General features: G+C 39.1%; 1 protein-coding gene across 1 annotated transcript; it reads left to right on the forward strand.

The window, feature by feature from the left end:
• The first annotated feature begins 11396 nt into the window (after positions 1 to 11396).
• On the forward strand, positions 11397 to 14882 carry SCGB3A2 (secretoglobin family 3A member 2). The gene is made up of 3 exons (XM_012456184.2): positions 11397 to 11543; positions 14136 to 14338; positions 14717 to 14882. Exons 1-3 carry the CDS (start codon positions 11489 to 11491, stop codon positions 14738 to 14740), a joined length of 282 nt encoding a protein of 93 aa, XP_012311607.1. The 5' UTR covers positions 11397 to 11488; the 3' UTR covers positions 14741 to 14882.
• Positions 14883 to 16062: the final 1180 nt, after the last annotated feature.

The raw sequence follows: 16062 nt of genomic DNA on the forward strand, positions 1-16062 counted from the left end.
GTGTACAAGCTACAGAAAGGTGAAATTCTTTAAAGAGAAATTATAAATAAAACTCCCCAACTATTACTCAAAATTAAATAATTCAGAAGTAATGTTCATGAGCTTGGTGATGGTGGCTGCTGTGACTGAGGTTATAATTTTGAAGCTGGACAGCCAGAAGTAAACATAGAGATGGGATAATAATGATAATAATGTCTAATGTATATTGAATGTTCACTCCCAGGTACTAATTTTTGTAAGCATTTTGCATATGTTGACTCATTACTTATAACACTCTTAGAAGGAAGGAAGTTTGTTAGCTCAACTATAAAATAGATGATAAAACTGAAGCCCAGCAAGGTAAATAACTTCCGCATTGGAAAAGCTGGGCCATGAATACAGACAGGCTGGCTTCAGGACCTGTGCTCTTTGTCACTAAGCAAAGAACAAGGGTACTCAAAGCACAAAAGAATGGCCTCAACCCTAGAAAGATACGGAGAAACTGGAGACAGTGTTAAGCAAACATCAAGCTTCTCAGGAGCCCACACGTCACAGTAAAAAGGCCTCCTCCATCCTGTACTACCGGCCAAAAGAATCATACTGCATGTTGTTAAATCAAACTAAATATGGCCTGAGAAAGCCTCCATGCTTCTATAATTGAGTCCTTGTGGATGAACTATAACCACTTTAGTAGATAGACAAAACTGAAAACCTAACTTAGGAGTATGCTTCTGTCACAATCACTGAGGTCTCAGCCAATCCCAAAAGCCACACTTACCCATTCATATGCTGCTGACTGTTCAAACTATGTTCAAATAAGGCAAGCACCAAGCTGTAACCAATCCATCTGTTTCTGTACCTCACTTGTGTTTTTTGTACACCACTTTCTTTATTTACTCTGACCATGAGGCATCCCTGGAGTTGCTCTGAATCTGCCGTGATTCTAGAGGTTGCCCATTTTTTAATGTCTTTTTTTTCCTTGTTCAATGAAACTCTATTAATTAAATTTGTCTAAAGTTTTCTTTTAACAGATCTGGTGTCAGAATGGGATTCATAAAATTCCAGCAACCCCCAGGAACACCAGGTGAGCAGGTGAGGTACCTGAGGAGCCTGTTGTGCTCACAGCTCTCTTGATTGTAGCTGGAGGCCATGGGTGAGTTTTCGCTCAGATTCCAAGCTCCATCAATTTGTGTTCTGAGATCTCTGTGTTTATTTGAGCAATAGTTAGGCTGGACCCAGTCCAGGTATGAATTGGATTTGATAATTAACTGAATTGTATTCAGTTAGAGGTCTCAGAACTTAGGAAGGTACCATATTTTTAAAGTGAGATTGTCTGAATCCAAAGAGTCTGGGACTTCACCTTCCAGACTCCATCTAATTTTTATGTATAAAAATTATGGGTCCAGGACATATGCGTTTTTAGAAAAATGGTTTAATTGCAGTAGAGAAAACTTAGAATTAAGATGGCCGTAATGAAGAAGTTTTAATTCGGAGAATTAAGATGGCCATAATGAAGAAGTTTTAATTTGGATAAAATTATTTATTTGTGAGGCACATTAGATAAAGGGGGATCAAAAACTCCACAAAAACAGTGGGGCATATTCTTTCATTGGTATGCAGAGGCCTCTAAAATTGCATCCTTAAAAGATTCTTTGCAAAAAAAAAATTAAAAGCTTAAGCAATAGACCAAAGATGTGATGAAAGAAGACTGTACTGTGAATTAACCTCAACTATTCCTTATCTTTATCTATCTCTACCTACATAGTCTGAGTCCACTAAACTTTTTGCTAAATTACTCTTTCACCGTAAAGATGATGACAAAAAAGAAATCAGACAGATGCCTTACAAAGTGAGACATTCTTATCAGTTGGGCTGCCTGCTATAACTACGTTCACTCCATGGTCCAAAACTAAACTTAGAGCCATTATGAAGGACTTCCTTGATCCAAGGGAAAATCCTCAAAAATTTACTGAGGAGTTTAGAATCCTCATAGGTGCTTACGATCCAGGACTTCCTGACCTTTACCAATTTATTCACATGGTGTTGGGGCCTGGTGAAGCTCGGAAATGGATGACAGAAGCAGACTGGGACAAACCTGAGGTGGATATTAGAGACCCCTTTAAAAGTCCTTCATTAGAACGACAAAAAGTAGCTGGAAAAATTGCTAAATATCCTTTAAATTTAATTTCTAAATTTTTTTCTACAAAAAATTGATTGGTCCATCGTACAATCTTATAAACAAAAAAAGGATGAATCAGTTTCAGATTAGAGAACTTGCTTAGAAACACTGTGAAACATTTAGGGCTCAAAGTACAGCAAGAAGTATTTCCTGCAGTGACTGAAATGGTGTTAACTGCTCTATTCATACATGGACTCCATCCTGAACTTACCAGTTTGATTAGAAAGCATAAACTGGAATAGGAAGTTACAGATATAACTGGCCATAACTGAACATTTGGAGATGACTCCAGGGCAAGAAAAAGATTCAAAAGGCTAACAAATACATGACACTTCAACTACAAAGTTACAAGGGCCAGGACCAAAGGAATCAAAAGGATCTTCTCATTCTCATTTTAAATCACAACCTAAAGGTCGTAGAACAAGAATTTCTTTACCCCAAGTTGTCTGCCTGCATTGCAAACAATCCGGACACTCGAAAAGTGATTGTCTGCTTTTGTTTCAGTATGTCAATAAGCCTCCCTTTAGGATGACTGTTTCACCCCTAAGGCCCAAGAGACCTTAGCCCTTCTGATAAAAATCAACATTGATGAGGCTCCAAGGAATTCTCTGGTAAATTTCTCCCTATGATACCTTTAAATGAACATGGAGAAACAAAGGTTAAAATAAATGGGGAGTCATGTACAGTCATGGCGTACCAGAGCTACCCAATCTAATGGGGAGTCATGTACAGTCATGGCGTACCAGAGCTACCCAATCTAATGCGGAGTCAGGTACAGTCATGGCGTACCAGAGCTACCCAATCTAATGCGGAGTCAGGTACAGTCATGGCGTACCAGAGCTACCCAATCTAATGCGGAGTCAGGTACAGTCATGGCGTACCAGAGCTACCCAATCTAATGCGGAGTCAGGTACAGTCATGGTGTACCAGAGCTACCCAATCTAATGGGGAGTCATGCACAGTCATGGTGTACCAGAGCTACCCAATCATCTACCATAAACTCCACTTTAATAAGCAACAAATCCCTAGGAGTAAAAAGGTCATTTATTTGGTGGGGGTTTCAAATCAAGTACAAAAGGATCTCTTACCTGAACTCATCCAATTAACTTTAGGACCTTTTCATAATAACACGTGTTTTACTATACTGCTCCAGTAAATTGGCTAGGGCGAGATTTACTTTCAAAGCTAAAAGGGCACACACAATTTTCCTTGCTCTTACTTTTCAAATAGCTTCTCCTGAAAATTCTCATGATAGTACTTATAATCAGAGGCCAAGCATTTCTAATCTTTATCTTTCTTCTAGCAGCTTTCTCAGTTATTATGACTTGTATTACGAGGGTAAAAGTAAAAATGAGGGCCTCTTTATATCTTGCAACTTTACAGAGAACTATGGTTCTTAATCGCTATCACACTCCAAACAATAACTATGACCAATTAGACCCTAGGACTGTTGAACTGCTTATATTGTCTGAACCTTGACTTGGTTAATTTGGTTCAGTTCATTTTCATAAGAACTCCCGTTAAGAAGTACACCTTGGTATTTTGGTATTATTCTCTTGATAGTCCTAATAATAGTCCTTTTGCTGCCCTGTATTCTCTCAAGTCCTAAATGTCTTGTATGTGGCCATCCATTTAGCTGGTACAAAGCTGCAACTTGTGAATTTCATACTGACATTAAAGAAGACTTGTGAATTCAGTACTGAGACCGAAGAAGTATTTCATGATGGTGACAGAGAATGGTGTCAATTCCTAAAGTTTTGGTCAGTCTCTCTAAATGGAGAGGCTGACCAAAACTGGGGAATTGTTAAATTGAACTAAATATGGCCTGAGAAAGCCTCTGTAACTCCATATTTGAGTCCTGTGGATGAACTGTAGCCTACTTTAGTAGATAGACAAGATTGAAAATCTAACTTAGGAGTATGATTCTGTAGCGATAGCTGAGTCTCAGCCAATCCCATCAGGCATACTTCAAACACTCATATGCTGCTGACTGTTCAAACTATGTTCAAATAAGGCAGACACCAAGCTGTAATCAATCCAGCTGTTTCTGTACCTCACTTCCGTTTTCTGTACGTCATTTTCCTTTTTTTTGTCTATAAATCTGCTCTGACCATGAGGCATCCCTGGAGTCATTCTGCATCTGCTGTGATTCTGGAGGCTGCCCAATTCATTAATCTTTTTTTCCTTGCTCAATTGAACTCTTTTAAATTTAACGTGTCTAAAGTTTTCTTTTAACAATGTAAACATTTAGCAATAGGGAAATGATCTTTAGCCAAGACACTAATCCTGGACCTATAACTTGGCAAAGTACAACATGAACTTTTATTCTTCTTTGAGTTGCAACCACGTGATGGATGTGCAGTCTGGCAGTGTTTTAGAAGGGTGTGGAGCTTGCATATACAAGACATTAAGGCCAAGGTTAAAGCATGACTGATTTCACTGGTAAAGATGCAAGAAGATATTTTTAGTTCAGTCAGTTTATTATTTAGATAGATAGCAAAAGAGTAAACCAAAAGTGCCAAACTTCTGTCATTCATCCTCCACACATCAAAAAAGACCACACCCAAACAAAAGGGCCCAATTACTGCACTGTAAGTAGTAGGACTCTTAGTTGCTGAGGAGCGGATGGTGGACTACAACCAAGAGGTTTTGGCTCAGTAGTGGGCGGGCCCAGAGTCTTCCTGTAGAGTGAAGAATCTTCCTGTCTTGTCTTACGGGAATCTGCTTTATAATTCCCATGAGCAGACACTCCTGCTCGAGAATCCATATTTCTTCCCAGTGATCAAGTCATGCCAGATCAAGGACAAAGCTCATTAGTCAATCAGGGTCTAGGGTTTTGGAGCCACAACCTCCCATCTAACTCATCTTACACACTCTTGGCTTGTCTGAGTGTAAACTAAACATTTGTTTGATAACTGTCTTGGGCAGATGCTATGCATGAAGAGTGGTGGGCATAGAAAAGTGAGAGACACTGTCCCACGCAGCTTTCTTGGCATATCGTATTGTCTCTGTTTGTTTTCTAAAATAAGCCTTTGTAAATTCTAGTGTTATTTCTCATCTCTCTGCCTATCCAATCTTTGAACTCCATAACTGTTTGAATTCATGAGGGCTTCAGTGAAAAATCCAGCCCACACTGATAGTTCACCTCCCCTTCCAGTGCTCTCGAGATTTTGCTCTGATTCTGTCTCGATTTATTCGTTATTCTGTGTTTCATCCTCCCAGGCTTACATTCCATTTGAATTTCCCTGCAGCACCTAGAAAGCAACTAAAGGTTAACCTTTAATTACATGATACAGGTTTCCACTAAACAGGATTCAATCAATATGGAAAGCACTGTTGATAAAAAGAATCAAACTCTGTAAAATATTTAAAGAGATTTATTCTGAGCCAAATATGTGTGACCACAGCTCATGACACAGCCCCAGGAGGTTCTAAGAACATATGCCCATGGTGGTCTGGCCATGGCATGGTTTTATACAATTTAAGGAAATGTAAGACATTCATCAATACATGTAAGATGTACATTGGTTTGATCAGGAAAGGTAAGATAATTCGAGAGTTGGGGAGAGGTAGGCTTCCAGGTCTTAGATAGATTCAAATATTTTATCTGGAAATTGGTTGAAAACATTTATCTAAAGACTTGGAATCAATAGAAGGGAGTGTCTGGGTTAAGATAATAGGTTGAGGAGACCAAGGTTCTTATTATGCACATGAAGTCTCCAGGTAGGAGGCTTCAGAGAGAATAGATGGTAAATATTTCCTCTCAGACTTAAAAAGGTGACTGACTCTTAGTTAATTCTTTCCTGGATCAGGAAAAAGACTTGGAAAGGCAAAAGGATTCTCTACAGAATGTAGATTTTCTCTACAAGAGATAGCTCTGCAGGGTCATTTCAAAATATGCCAAAGAAATATATTTTGGGGTAAAACATTTCAATTTTTTTCAGAGACTGCTATCTGGAATGTTGATACTTATTGTTAAAAAGTCTGTTTTATAGGTCTGAAGGTCTCTGTTTCAATGTTAATGCTGGTCAACTGTGCCTAAATTTCAAATGGGAGGAAGGTATAATGAGCCATGTCCAAACCTCACTTTCCATCTTGGCCAGAAGTAGTGTTTCAGGTTTACTTTAGAATGCCCTTGTTCAAGAGGAGGGGTCCATTCAGTTATCTGTGGGCTTAGAATTTTATTTTTGGTTTACAAGAGTCAGAAACAGATTACTTTGCCTTTCTCCAAGTTATGTGAGATTTATGTAATAAGCTGTGACTTTTGGCTATATTTCATATGCTTGTGTTTGTAAAAGTAAGTTTAAGACTCTTCCCCTTTGTAATGTAGGCCTAGATGGAGGCCCCATTGTACCACACCATTTGCAGCAAATAAAAGAGAGAAAATAAACTCTACTTCAAAGTCTCCAAAATGACTTCTCAGAGACTGTCTCCTTTTCATCTGGAAGGAAGGCTATTAGTGATGCAAGGTCTTTTGCTGCCTAGTTCAGCTAAAATCCAGGTTCTTGTCACATGACCAGGAAAATTTAGGCACACAGACACATTGAAAAGTGAGGAGAGTGGAATTTATTAAAAGAAAGTTCTCAGCAAAAAAAAAAAAAAGGAGTCCTGCCAACAAGCTCCTACCTCACAGATTGAATACCAGGCCACCATGCCTGAGCTGAAGAGGCCAGGCTCCTTACCCCTGCATGAGACACGAACCCCAGGTGGCTCTACCCCATTCTACCAGTGTGCAGGTGGGCCCCCAGTCCATTGCAGGCATCCCAGACAAGGCCCTGGGCAGTTCCCTAATCTGCACAAAAGCATCTGATGTAGGCATTTGTGGGGTAGGTCGGAGATTCTCTGGGGATCCTCCCCCTTATCTGCCTCCTGTGTCTATCATTCCTTCCTCTAAAGAAGTACATCTGACTACTATTAGAATAAGAATAAGGATGAAGAGCAATCTTAACTGCTCCCTGCTGATAGAAGGCACTGTTTGGGGACAATCAGATCTCCCTCAGAGGCCTTATCTAAGGGTCCCTGGTAAAAAGGGCCATTGTCCAAGTCTCCAGTTGCATGACCTTTTGGAGTTTGATGGCCTGAGAGTAAGAAGAGACAAATGGAATTATTAAAAAACATGTATCAGAATGAAGCAAGAGGGGTGGGTAAGGACAGCTCAGAAATCCTGAGGCCTTTTACTCGTTTGCACAGGGAGAAGGAGGCCAGAAGCCTGACTGGTAAAGAAATAGCAAACTTTTATCTTTTTGCCAGCATGTCAGTTTTCTGGGTTCCCTTCCGCTGAGCCCAATTTTAAGCCAACCCTTAAATTCCCAAGGTTTGGGAAATTAACTTTTCCCAGTTTGGAGGATGCATCTGAGAGATGTGTCCTGTAGTACAAAGACACAGTTACCTATCAGTGAAGAGAGTGCAGAGAAAGAAAAAGGAAGAAAAGAAATTTTATTTTCAGAGGCATCCCAGGGGTTCAGAATGCATTCAAAAGGGGTAGACTGAAGATGAATGACTACATATCTAGAAAGACGGGAGCAAGGCATCCCAGGTTTCTTTTCCTTCCTAATGAATATCTGGGGTACATGAGGGAGAGAAAGTGAGATGTTCATTTCTTTTCTTTGTCCTATATCCCCAAGTCTTGGCAACCATGAGAGGTTGCTGCCCACAGGTGTCAAAGCAGCTTTCAATCCATGTTAACAGGGGCGTGGGGAGTGGAAATATCTGCTCTCACCCATGTATGCCCTATCTCCACTGTTGTTAGTAGCCTTTGAGTTCCCCAGGCCTCATTTATACCATAGATACTAGCATGACCTTTATCCATAAAATGGGAGACTTGACTTAACTGGAAGGAATTAGTCATGTTCACCTGCACTGTCCCTTTTAACTTCCATTATCCTCTGCCTCTGGATCCCTCAGATCCAGTTTTCTTTCCTAGGGCTTTGACCCAAAGATTGGAATTGAGTTTGGGACATAAATGTGTCTCAGGGTGGGTCGCATGGACTTTTTATTATAAGCCAAATGCTAAGATGAAGGTATGGAATTGAGTCCTCCAACAAAGGAGAGAAAAGGATGTCCTGTGAAATGCCCAGATAAATGGTGGCTATAGTTATGCATGCTAAGTATAACTGGGTGCTTGGGGCTTGGCTTTGGTTAGCTCCCTTGGTCTTACTTTCCAAAAAGGAAACCTCTGGATTATGGGCACCCTTTTTATTCCCTTCACCTGGCAGGATTTGCTGGATCATTGCTCAGAATGAAAATGTTGATCCAGATTTTTACATTACTAATCCCTTTTGTTCCTTCTTAGCTGCAGTTGGAAATTGCTGGTTGGTTCACAGGAATAAACAGTGTTAGTTTAAAATGTTGGCAAAAACTTAAAAATAACTAATGGGTTTAGAATGTAATGACAAATGTATGATAAGTTTTGAAATATAATTTCTCTTTCCAGTCTTTCTTTGTGTTGAAAAACAAATCATGATAAGACTGCATTGTTTGCAAAATAGACTTTAGTCTTATATTTGGCCTGATTATTTGCATAAAGTGCAATAAGAATAATTATTTTATGTAGACCTTTTATATTGGCTTTGATGGAACTCTGTTCCACAAGGAATCTCAGATAGGAGTTTCTAAAACTGAACCCAGTCATGAGTTTTTACCTTCAAATACCTGTGACTTGGGTAAACTCAACTTTTCTTGAGGTCCCAAGAGCATGGAGTCTTTGGCCTGTTAGAAAGTGACATTCTTTACTCACCTTAGGTTAGAAACCCTGTACAGGGACTGTGTAGACAAGCTACGAAACCGATTTTCCCAAGGGCTTTGATCGGCTCTGCAAGTCAAGTTTGACTCCTTAAAGGGAGGCATACCCTTCTAGTCAAAGCCTTGGTAAAACAACCAGTTTCTCCAACTGAGTTCTGTTGCAAAAGAAAATAGGTTCTTATTGGCCTGATGAAAACAACTGTATTTCCATAAGTTAAGAATATTCATATTTCCAATTTCTGGAGAAGCCTGGGGGGAGAGAGAGAGAGGGAGACAGAGAGATGCTCCAAATTTTGTTCACAGGAGCATAACTTACTCAAACTTACTCAATTATTAAAGGGTGTAAATAGCTCAGAATAAGTTCCCTTCATTCTGAAAAATAAAACAAGGATGAGCAATATTCCAAGCAAAAGTCAAAAAGATTACTTCAGTTTTCTATTTGTTCAGTCCACTCTGTTAACTCTGGTTGTGCTGATATTCATGGACATTTTAGCTCTTCATGTGTCTTGTACATTTTCCCTTTATTCCAATGTCAAGATCTTCAAAGTTATCAGAAATCTGCATTTGAGAGCACCTGTCAAAGTTCTATAGCTGATTATAAACCATCTTTTTAAGAGAATCAAAACAAGACAATTGCCTGCAAATAACAAAATGTCCAGGGTGATTACAGTCAGATACATGGTTGACAAATAAAAGTGTTTATCTCCATGGTTTACAATAACTTAACATAACAAATGTAATTGTGATTGCTAGCATATACTCTAACATTATAATTTTAGCAATCTCATACAATTTTGGAACATATTTTAACATATTATGTAAAATATAACCTGAAGAAGATTAAACATCATTTTGGAAATCCCATGTACCTAAACATGTCAGGTAATCCTGTTTACCTCTCTTCTCAATTCTCCAGGGCCCCTGTGTAGCACCTAAAAGCTAGGTGTTAGGAAAGAGAATTTTGAAACTGAAGTTTGATTTTGGGAAGCCTGTTAAATGTTAGAGGTTTAAAATACTTGATATTATGAAATAGAATTCCAGATTTCCATTAGTTATTTATTTTGTCAAAATGATGATGCAGACTTTTTTTAAAAAACAAAAAACTTTATAACGCTTTTGAATTTAGCCAATGTTTGCAACAGAATTTCTTTTGCAAAATTAATTTTTAAGAAACCTTCCATAACTTATTTAAACTGTTATTGAAGCTTTATCTTATCTAATTCAAAACAATTCTTTGACCCTAGGCAAAAATTTACATTTTGATGACATCTGCCTTTTACCAATAATCTTTAAGGCTGTTTTTATTTCTCAGAAATTAAAGTCATGTGAACCAAATAAAGCCTCAACCTCTGTCTTTCATCTTAATGAGGTGTTTTCTCAAATTTTTCTGGGTTCCACTTCGGGGGTGGAGATGGCTGGAGCCAGCAGTACCAGGAGGCCAGGGAGCTCTGAGCTGGTGTTGTACCATATGGACTCTGCTTTCTACTTCACCCCTTTATTGTTCTGTCTTACCTTCTTCCTGGCATGTCAGGCCACCCAATGCCTCAAAGAACTCTAGGACTTGTGCTCACAACTGAAGTTGTCCTGAGGTCCTGTGCCTGGACCCTGGATCCAGAAAGACAGCCTTGGAAACAAATTACTACTACTGTAGCCAGCACCTTATTATTATGCATGTTTGAATGACTTTATAGGATTTGATTGCCAAAGAATCTTGCAAAAACAATTTTTTTTCCCCTAGGGCTGCACACCTATGGTCAGTCATGTTATTTATGTTCCCATTTTAGATGAGAACACTAATATCATAGACTAAAAATGTAGAATCTGAGATTACACAAATAGTGAAAACTGAATCCCACGTTTTTCAAAAGGCACTTTGATTTTAGATCTTCAGCCTATTATTCTATCCAAAGGCTCAGAGAAGACATGCTGTGAACGTACTCAAAATAACTGACTCTAGAAAAGGTAACAGAGATGTGTAAATCTTGTCATAGCAGATGCATGAGTGGGCTGGGGGCAGTTGAGTTCCAGAGAAATGTGGCCCTGAATGTCATTAAACTGACACTGTATTTTACCAGGGCCAAGGTGGCCTTCAGATTGCTTTCATAACTGGGTAGTTCATCAACTAATGTGATTCTTCAAACTTTAAATAAATAGAAAATGGGGGGAAAATATAGAAAACTAGAGGAAAACACTCCTTTTTATCTCAATATAAAAGCTTCACTTCTTTTCAGTGTTCTTCCAGGAGAAGGATTCTTTGGGCTCTTTGCCTTCCACCTTCCTTTCTGTTAAAGTGTTTGTGCAAGAGGTACTTGAGAAGGCTATAATGTAGGGCTTTGTTTCTCATGAGAACGTGAAGGAAAGCGGAAAACCCTCCAAATTGTTTAGTGAGAAAACATAACCTTTATGCCTTTCTTTGGCGGGGTGAGTCAAGTGGTAGGGACTAGAATTCAGGTCTTCAGTGGGTATATAAATATGTGTGTGTGCAAAAGCAGCCATCACACTTTGTGTGGCAAGTAGAACCACTAGCTTGGTAGATTTTGCTACATTTTCTGATTTTTAAACTCCAGAAAAATATCCCAGATAACTCTCATGAAGCTGGTAACTATCTTCCTGCTGGTGACCATCAGCCTTTGTAGCTACTCCGGTAAGTAACTGGAATACATCTAGAGTATATGATGTTTCTCTACTTTTCTGTTAATAAGAACACAACTAATGAGCCTTGACTCACTGACAGTAGAATATGGTGGTAGGAATTTTATTTTTTTATTTTTAAGTTTTATTTTTAACTGACATATAATAATTGCACATACTTGTAGGGTTGGAAGGAGTTTTGGAATCACAGGAGATGGTGATGTTGGAAAGTATTTCAGATACCCACCATCTAAGCTCTAACCCAATATAAGTATTCTCCCTAATACATCTTGTATAGGAGGTTAGCCAACTTCCACGGAGGATCAACAAAGCACGTTTCACTGCTGGATATTGGTCACCATTAGTTTTTCTTATTTTCTTCAACCTTGAGTCAAAATCTGACTTTGTAATTTATTTCTTTTGTGCTTTTAAACTATATGGAGTCATTCTTGCTATCATCTCCAATTAACCAGTTTGCTAGCATGGTACTCCTGAGACAGCTACATTCATCTGTTCATCCACTCAATGGATAGTTATTGAGTGGCTACAGTTTGTTGGGCACTGGATAAGCATTGGAAAATTTAGACATGAATAAGTCATAAATATTTTTCTTAACATGCTTATAGTCTGGTAGGGGAGATAAGGCTTCTACAGAAGTTACTATAATTCTAGACTACTGTAAATACACTGTAAGTTAGGCAGATAGAACTCTGTAAGTGTATTGGTGGGTGATGAGTTCAATCTTCAGGTAAGGATATAGAAGCTGGCTTCTTGGAGGAGAATGAGAACTGATTTATTTTTTGGAAGAAATCATTGTAACTATCAGGAAGATAGTTTGGGTACATGGAAAAAACATTTCATGATGACCATTGCTCACTGAGAGAACAGAAGTCTTTGAAGATCTTCTCCTAGGAAGCTCTAAATACATACAGAGAATATATTCACCAAAATGTCTGAAATAAGTATGGAGCTTAATTATGAAAAATTGATTGTTGCCCACACCTACACTGGCAACTTTGACTTGTGATGTTTATTGAATTTCTGAAAAAATTTGTAACTTCACCAGTTTTGGATATTTCATTGTTCTCCAGTGTCCAGGGACAAGTATCTATGGGCTAAGGTGGCAGCAGAAAGGAGGTGAAGGAAATAAATATTGCCCCCTCTGGGTGAGAATTTTGGAGGGACAATAGGTGATAGAAAACGGAAAAAAAAAATGGATGTCCAGGCTCCATTTTAATAATTTGAATGGGGAAATAATAGGTTTCCAAAGGACGATAAGCTATGGCAGGTCTTAGCCAGTAGGAGGATGTGTGTTTTTACATGTGTGCTCACATACATGTGTGCATTTATATATCTGTACACGTTTTTGTAAAAATATATGTCATACATATTTTTCTCAGTATCTACTTCCCCCCCACCATTAATCTTCTATGGGAAAGTTATCTTTCTAAAACCAAAGATACAAAATACAATTGTCCTATGTAAAAGCCTTGATAGTGCTCCATTGCCCACAGGAAAAAATTTCAAACTCCTTTGTGTGACATCCAACACTTTAAAAAAATCTGGTTTCACTCAACCTTTGCAGCCTCACTCCCTTTTTCTTCCATGCCCTGGTCATAGCCTATTAGAAATCTACACTCCAGTCTTCTGGGCAGAAGGCTTACCATCCTGAGTATGCACTTACATCTTAACATCTCTGTGCTCTTATTGGTCATGTTTCTAAAATACTCTTCCTCTTCTTTACCTTATGATCCTGACTTTTGCCTCAAGACATAGCTCTAACAACACTTCTGAAAATTTCTGCAGCACTTTCTCGTGTTAGAATTAGTCATCTCTTTCTTGTGTTTCCATAGGGCTTTGTGCATAATGTTAGCATAGCACATGCTACACTGTGATGTACATAGATCTTTATCATCCACTGGACTGTGTGAAGTCTCTGAGTGGGATCCTTGTCCTATTTGTCTATGTATCTGCACAGACTAGCAGAGAGTTCCACTCAATTATGTTCATAGTGTTGAGTTGAATTGGTTGGGAGCAGTCTCTTGGGCTGTGGTGGAGTCCATTCCTGTCCCTGTGTGGATATTCACTATGGCATCTCTCCTTTAGGCTCAAAGCTGTGAGCTGTGGAGATAGCCACATACAAAATACCATCCCCTTCAGTCAACCACAAGGATCTGTTGAATGCTTACTCTGTGCCAGGCATGGGTGCAGTAGTGAAAAACACAAACATTTCTTGTTCTCATGAAGCCTCCATTCTAATGAGAAAATAAAGACAATAAAAATAGTAAATGAAGAGTTGCTTTTTTAGGTAATGTTAAGAAAAAATAAAGGACAGAGAGTGACAGAGGCCATTGTAGGATTTTCTGAGGAGGTAACATTTGAAGATAGACAATAGAATGTGGGGAAGAAAGATATATAGCTAGCTGAGGGAAAAAAGTTCTAGGTAGATGGAATAGCAGGTGCAAAGGCCCAGAGGCAGAAGTTTTTGATGGAAATAAGATGAGTGGGTCTGGAATGGAGGTATTGATGGACACAGGGGAAGATGATGAAGTCATAGTCTGGGCCCAGATGTGCCTGTCTCACTTGGTTTCTCTTTTGCCTGCAGCTACTGCCTTCCTCATCAACAAAGTGCCCCTTCCTGTTGACAAGTTGGCACCTTTACCTCTGGACAACATTCTTCCCTTTATGGATCCATTAAAACTTCTTCTTAAAACTCTGGGCATTTCTGTTGAGCACCTTGTCGAGGGGCTAAGGAAGTGTGTGAATGAGCTGGGACCAGAGGCTTCTGAAGCTGTGAAGAAACTGCTGGTAACTGCAGTTTGGGAGGCGAATCTGCCAAAGGGGAGGGCATAGTGACCCTGAATGTCCACCTCATCCTCTTGTCCCTTGTAAATGTGCGTTTCTGCTTTACTGATTATACTCATAGGAAGTTTGCATGTCCTGGAATCTCAGGAAAAGTACAATTTCTACGTGTCCAGGAAGCGTTTTTGAATGAAAGAGACACGTGTTATAGTTATGACACTACCACTTACCACTTTCATCATTGTGGATGAGACTTAATTACTCTGAGTTTTTGTTTCTGCATCAGTAAGATGGTGGCCAAACAGGATACTGAAAGTGAACATTTTTTGAAACATACTAATTGCATGTAAGCTTCTCTAATTTTGTTGTCCTTCTGCCTTTCAGGAGGCGCTATCACACTTGGTGTGACGTCAAGATAAAGAAAGACCAGAGGTGGATGTGGACGGAGGATGATACTCCTATCCTTCCTGGCTGAAACCCATTCTACCAATTATAGACCAAATGCCCTAAAATGTAGTGATCGTGAAAAGGACAAATAAAGCAATGAATAGATTTTTCAGTTGTTCTATTTTTATTTCTGGGGACTCTATTCAGAAGGACATATCCAGATTAGATTTTCCTTGAATCATAAACTCGAGAGAGCCTGTTTTTATAATCTGGAATCTTAAGACATAATCATTCCTTCTCCTTTCCTTATCTTTAAGTTAAACATTTTTATTTTTCCCAACTGTTTTTTATCTCAGTGTTTACAGATCCTTCACTTTCCTATCCCCATCCTAAAGAAATTTTTACATTTAAAAAATAAAAAAAAAAGAGTTTCAAAATACTATCTGATAAGACAAGTGTCTTACTAACTTCATTGGTTTGGCTTCCGTGTCACTAGAATGCTAGTTTATATTAAGTTTGTAGTTAAGCTATGGCCACTCAATAGCTTTCACAGATCCTTCCACTTAGGCCTTTTCTACATCATCCTTAGGCAAATGGGTGATGAACTATCTTTTCTTTCCTCTATTAAATCATCTACAATGATGACAGATTTATCTTTCCAAGGAATAATTCTGGTAATGTCATGACAGAGTAGATTTCAAGCTCCTAAGTAGGGCATACAAGGCTGTTCATGATCTGGCCTTTGGTTACACATCCAGTCTTCTTATCTACATTCCTTTCTTCACATGTGCTCTACTCCAGCCACACTGAACAGATAACTAAATCCCTTTCCTGCTAACATTCTTACACCTTAATGAAAAATCAAGTTTATTCCTACCTAGAATGTCTGCAACCATTGGCCTTCAGACCTAGCCTGTGCCAGTCTTGGGACTATTTGCTGTCAGGTCCATTTCCGACCTTTCTGCTGCTCTGCTCTGCTCTGTGTTGAGGGAGGATAGGAGACATGATGCTGATTGCTGCAGCTTGCATTTCTCAGGTTCCCAAATCATTTGACATTTGGGCTAGGTTCTGTCCCTGGGAGGTGCAGGCGGTAGATAGGAAGCAGGAAAAGAGGAAAACTGTTGAATGGCCCCTTCTGGCTCTGTATTTGGGAGAAGTCTCTGGAAATGGCTGTAGCATGTCTTAGTCTCCAGGTCCTGCTAGATAGGCCTGCCTTGGTTCCAGCTTTAACTGGGTGAGTCTTCTGGCCTCTGGTCACACCACCTCCTTTGTTTTTCTCTCCAGCTGAAGTTGTTAACAGTTTCCTCCTGTTGTTAGTTTCTGGGTGCCTCACCATCACCTAC

The sequence above is a fragment of the Aotus nancymaae genome, unplaced genomic scaffold (assembly GCF_030222135.1).
Source record: "Aotus nancymaae isolate 86718 unplaced genomic scaffold, 86718_ANA_hifiasm-v0.15.2.pri h1tg000064l_1, whole genome shotgun sequence".
NCBI lineage: Eukaryota > Metazoa > Chordata > Mammalia > Primates > Aotidae > Aotus > Aotus nancymaae.

Excerpts from the sequence above, each read along its gene's own strand:
- SCGB3A2 (XM_012456184.2), top strand. The coding sequence starts at position 11,489 with ATGAAGCTGGTAACTATCTTCCTGCTGGTGACCATCAGCCTTTGTAGC. Across the intron at positions 11,544-14,135 it reads CAGCCTTTGTAGCTACTCCG|CTACTGCCTTCCTCATCAAC; the intron begins GTAAGTAACTGG and ends TTTTGCCTGCAG. Across the intron at positions 14,339-14,716 it reads AAGCTGTGAAGAAACTGCTG|GAGGCGCTATCACACTTGGT; the intron begins GTAACTGCAGTT and ends TCTGCCTTTCAG.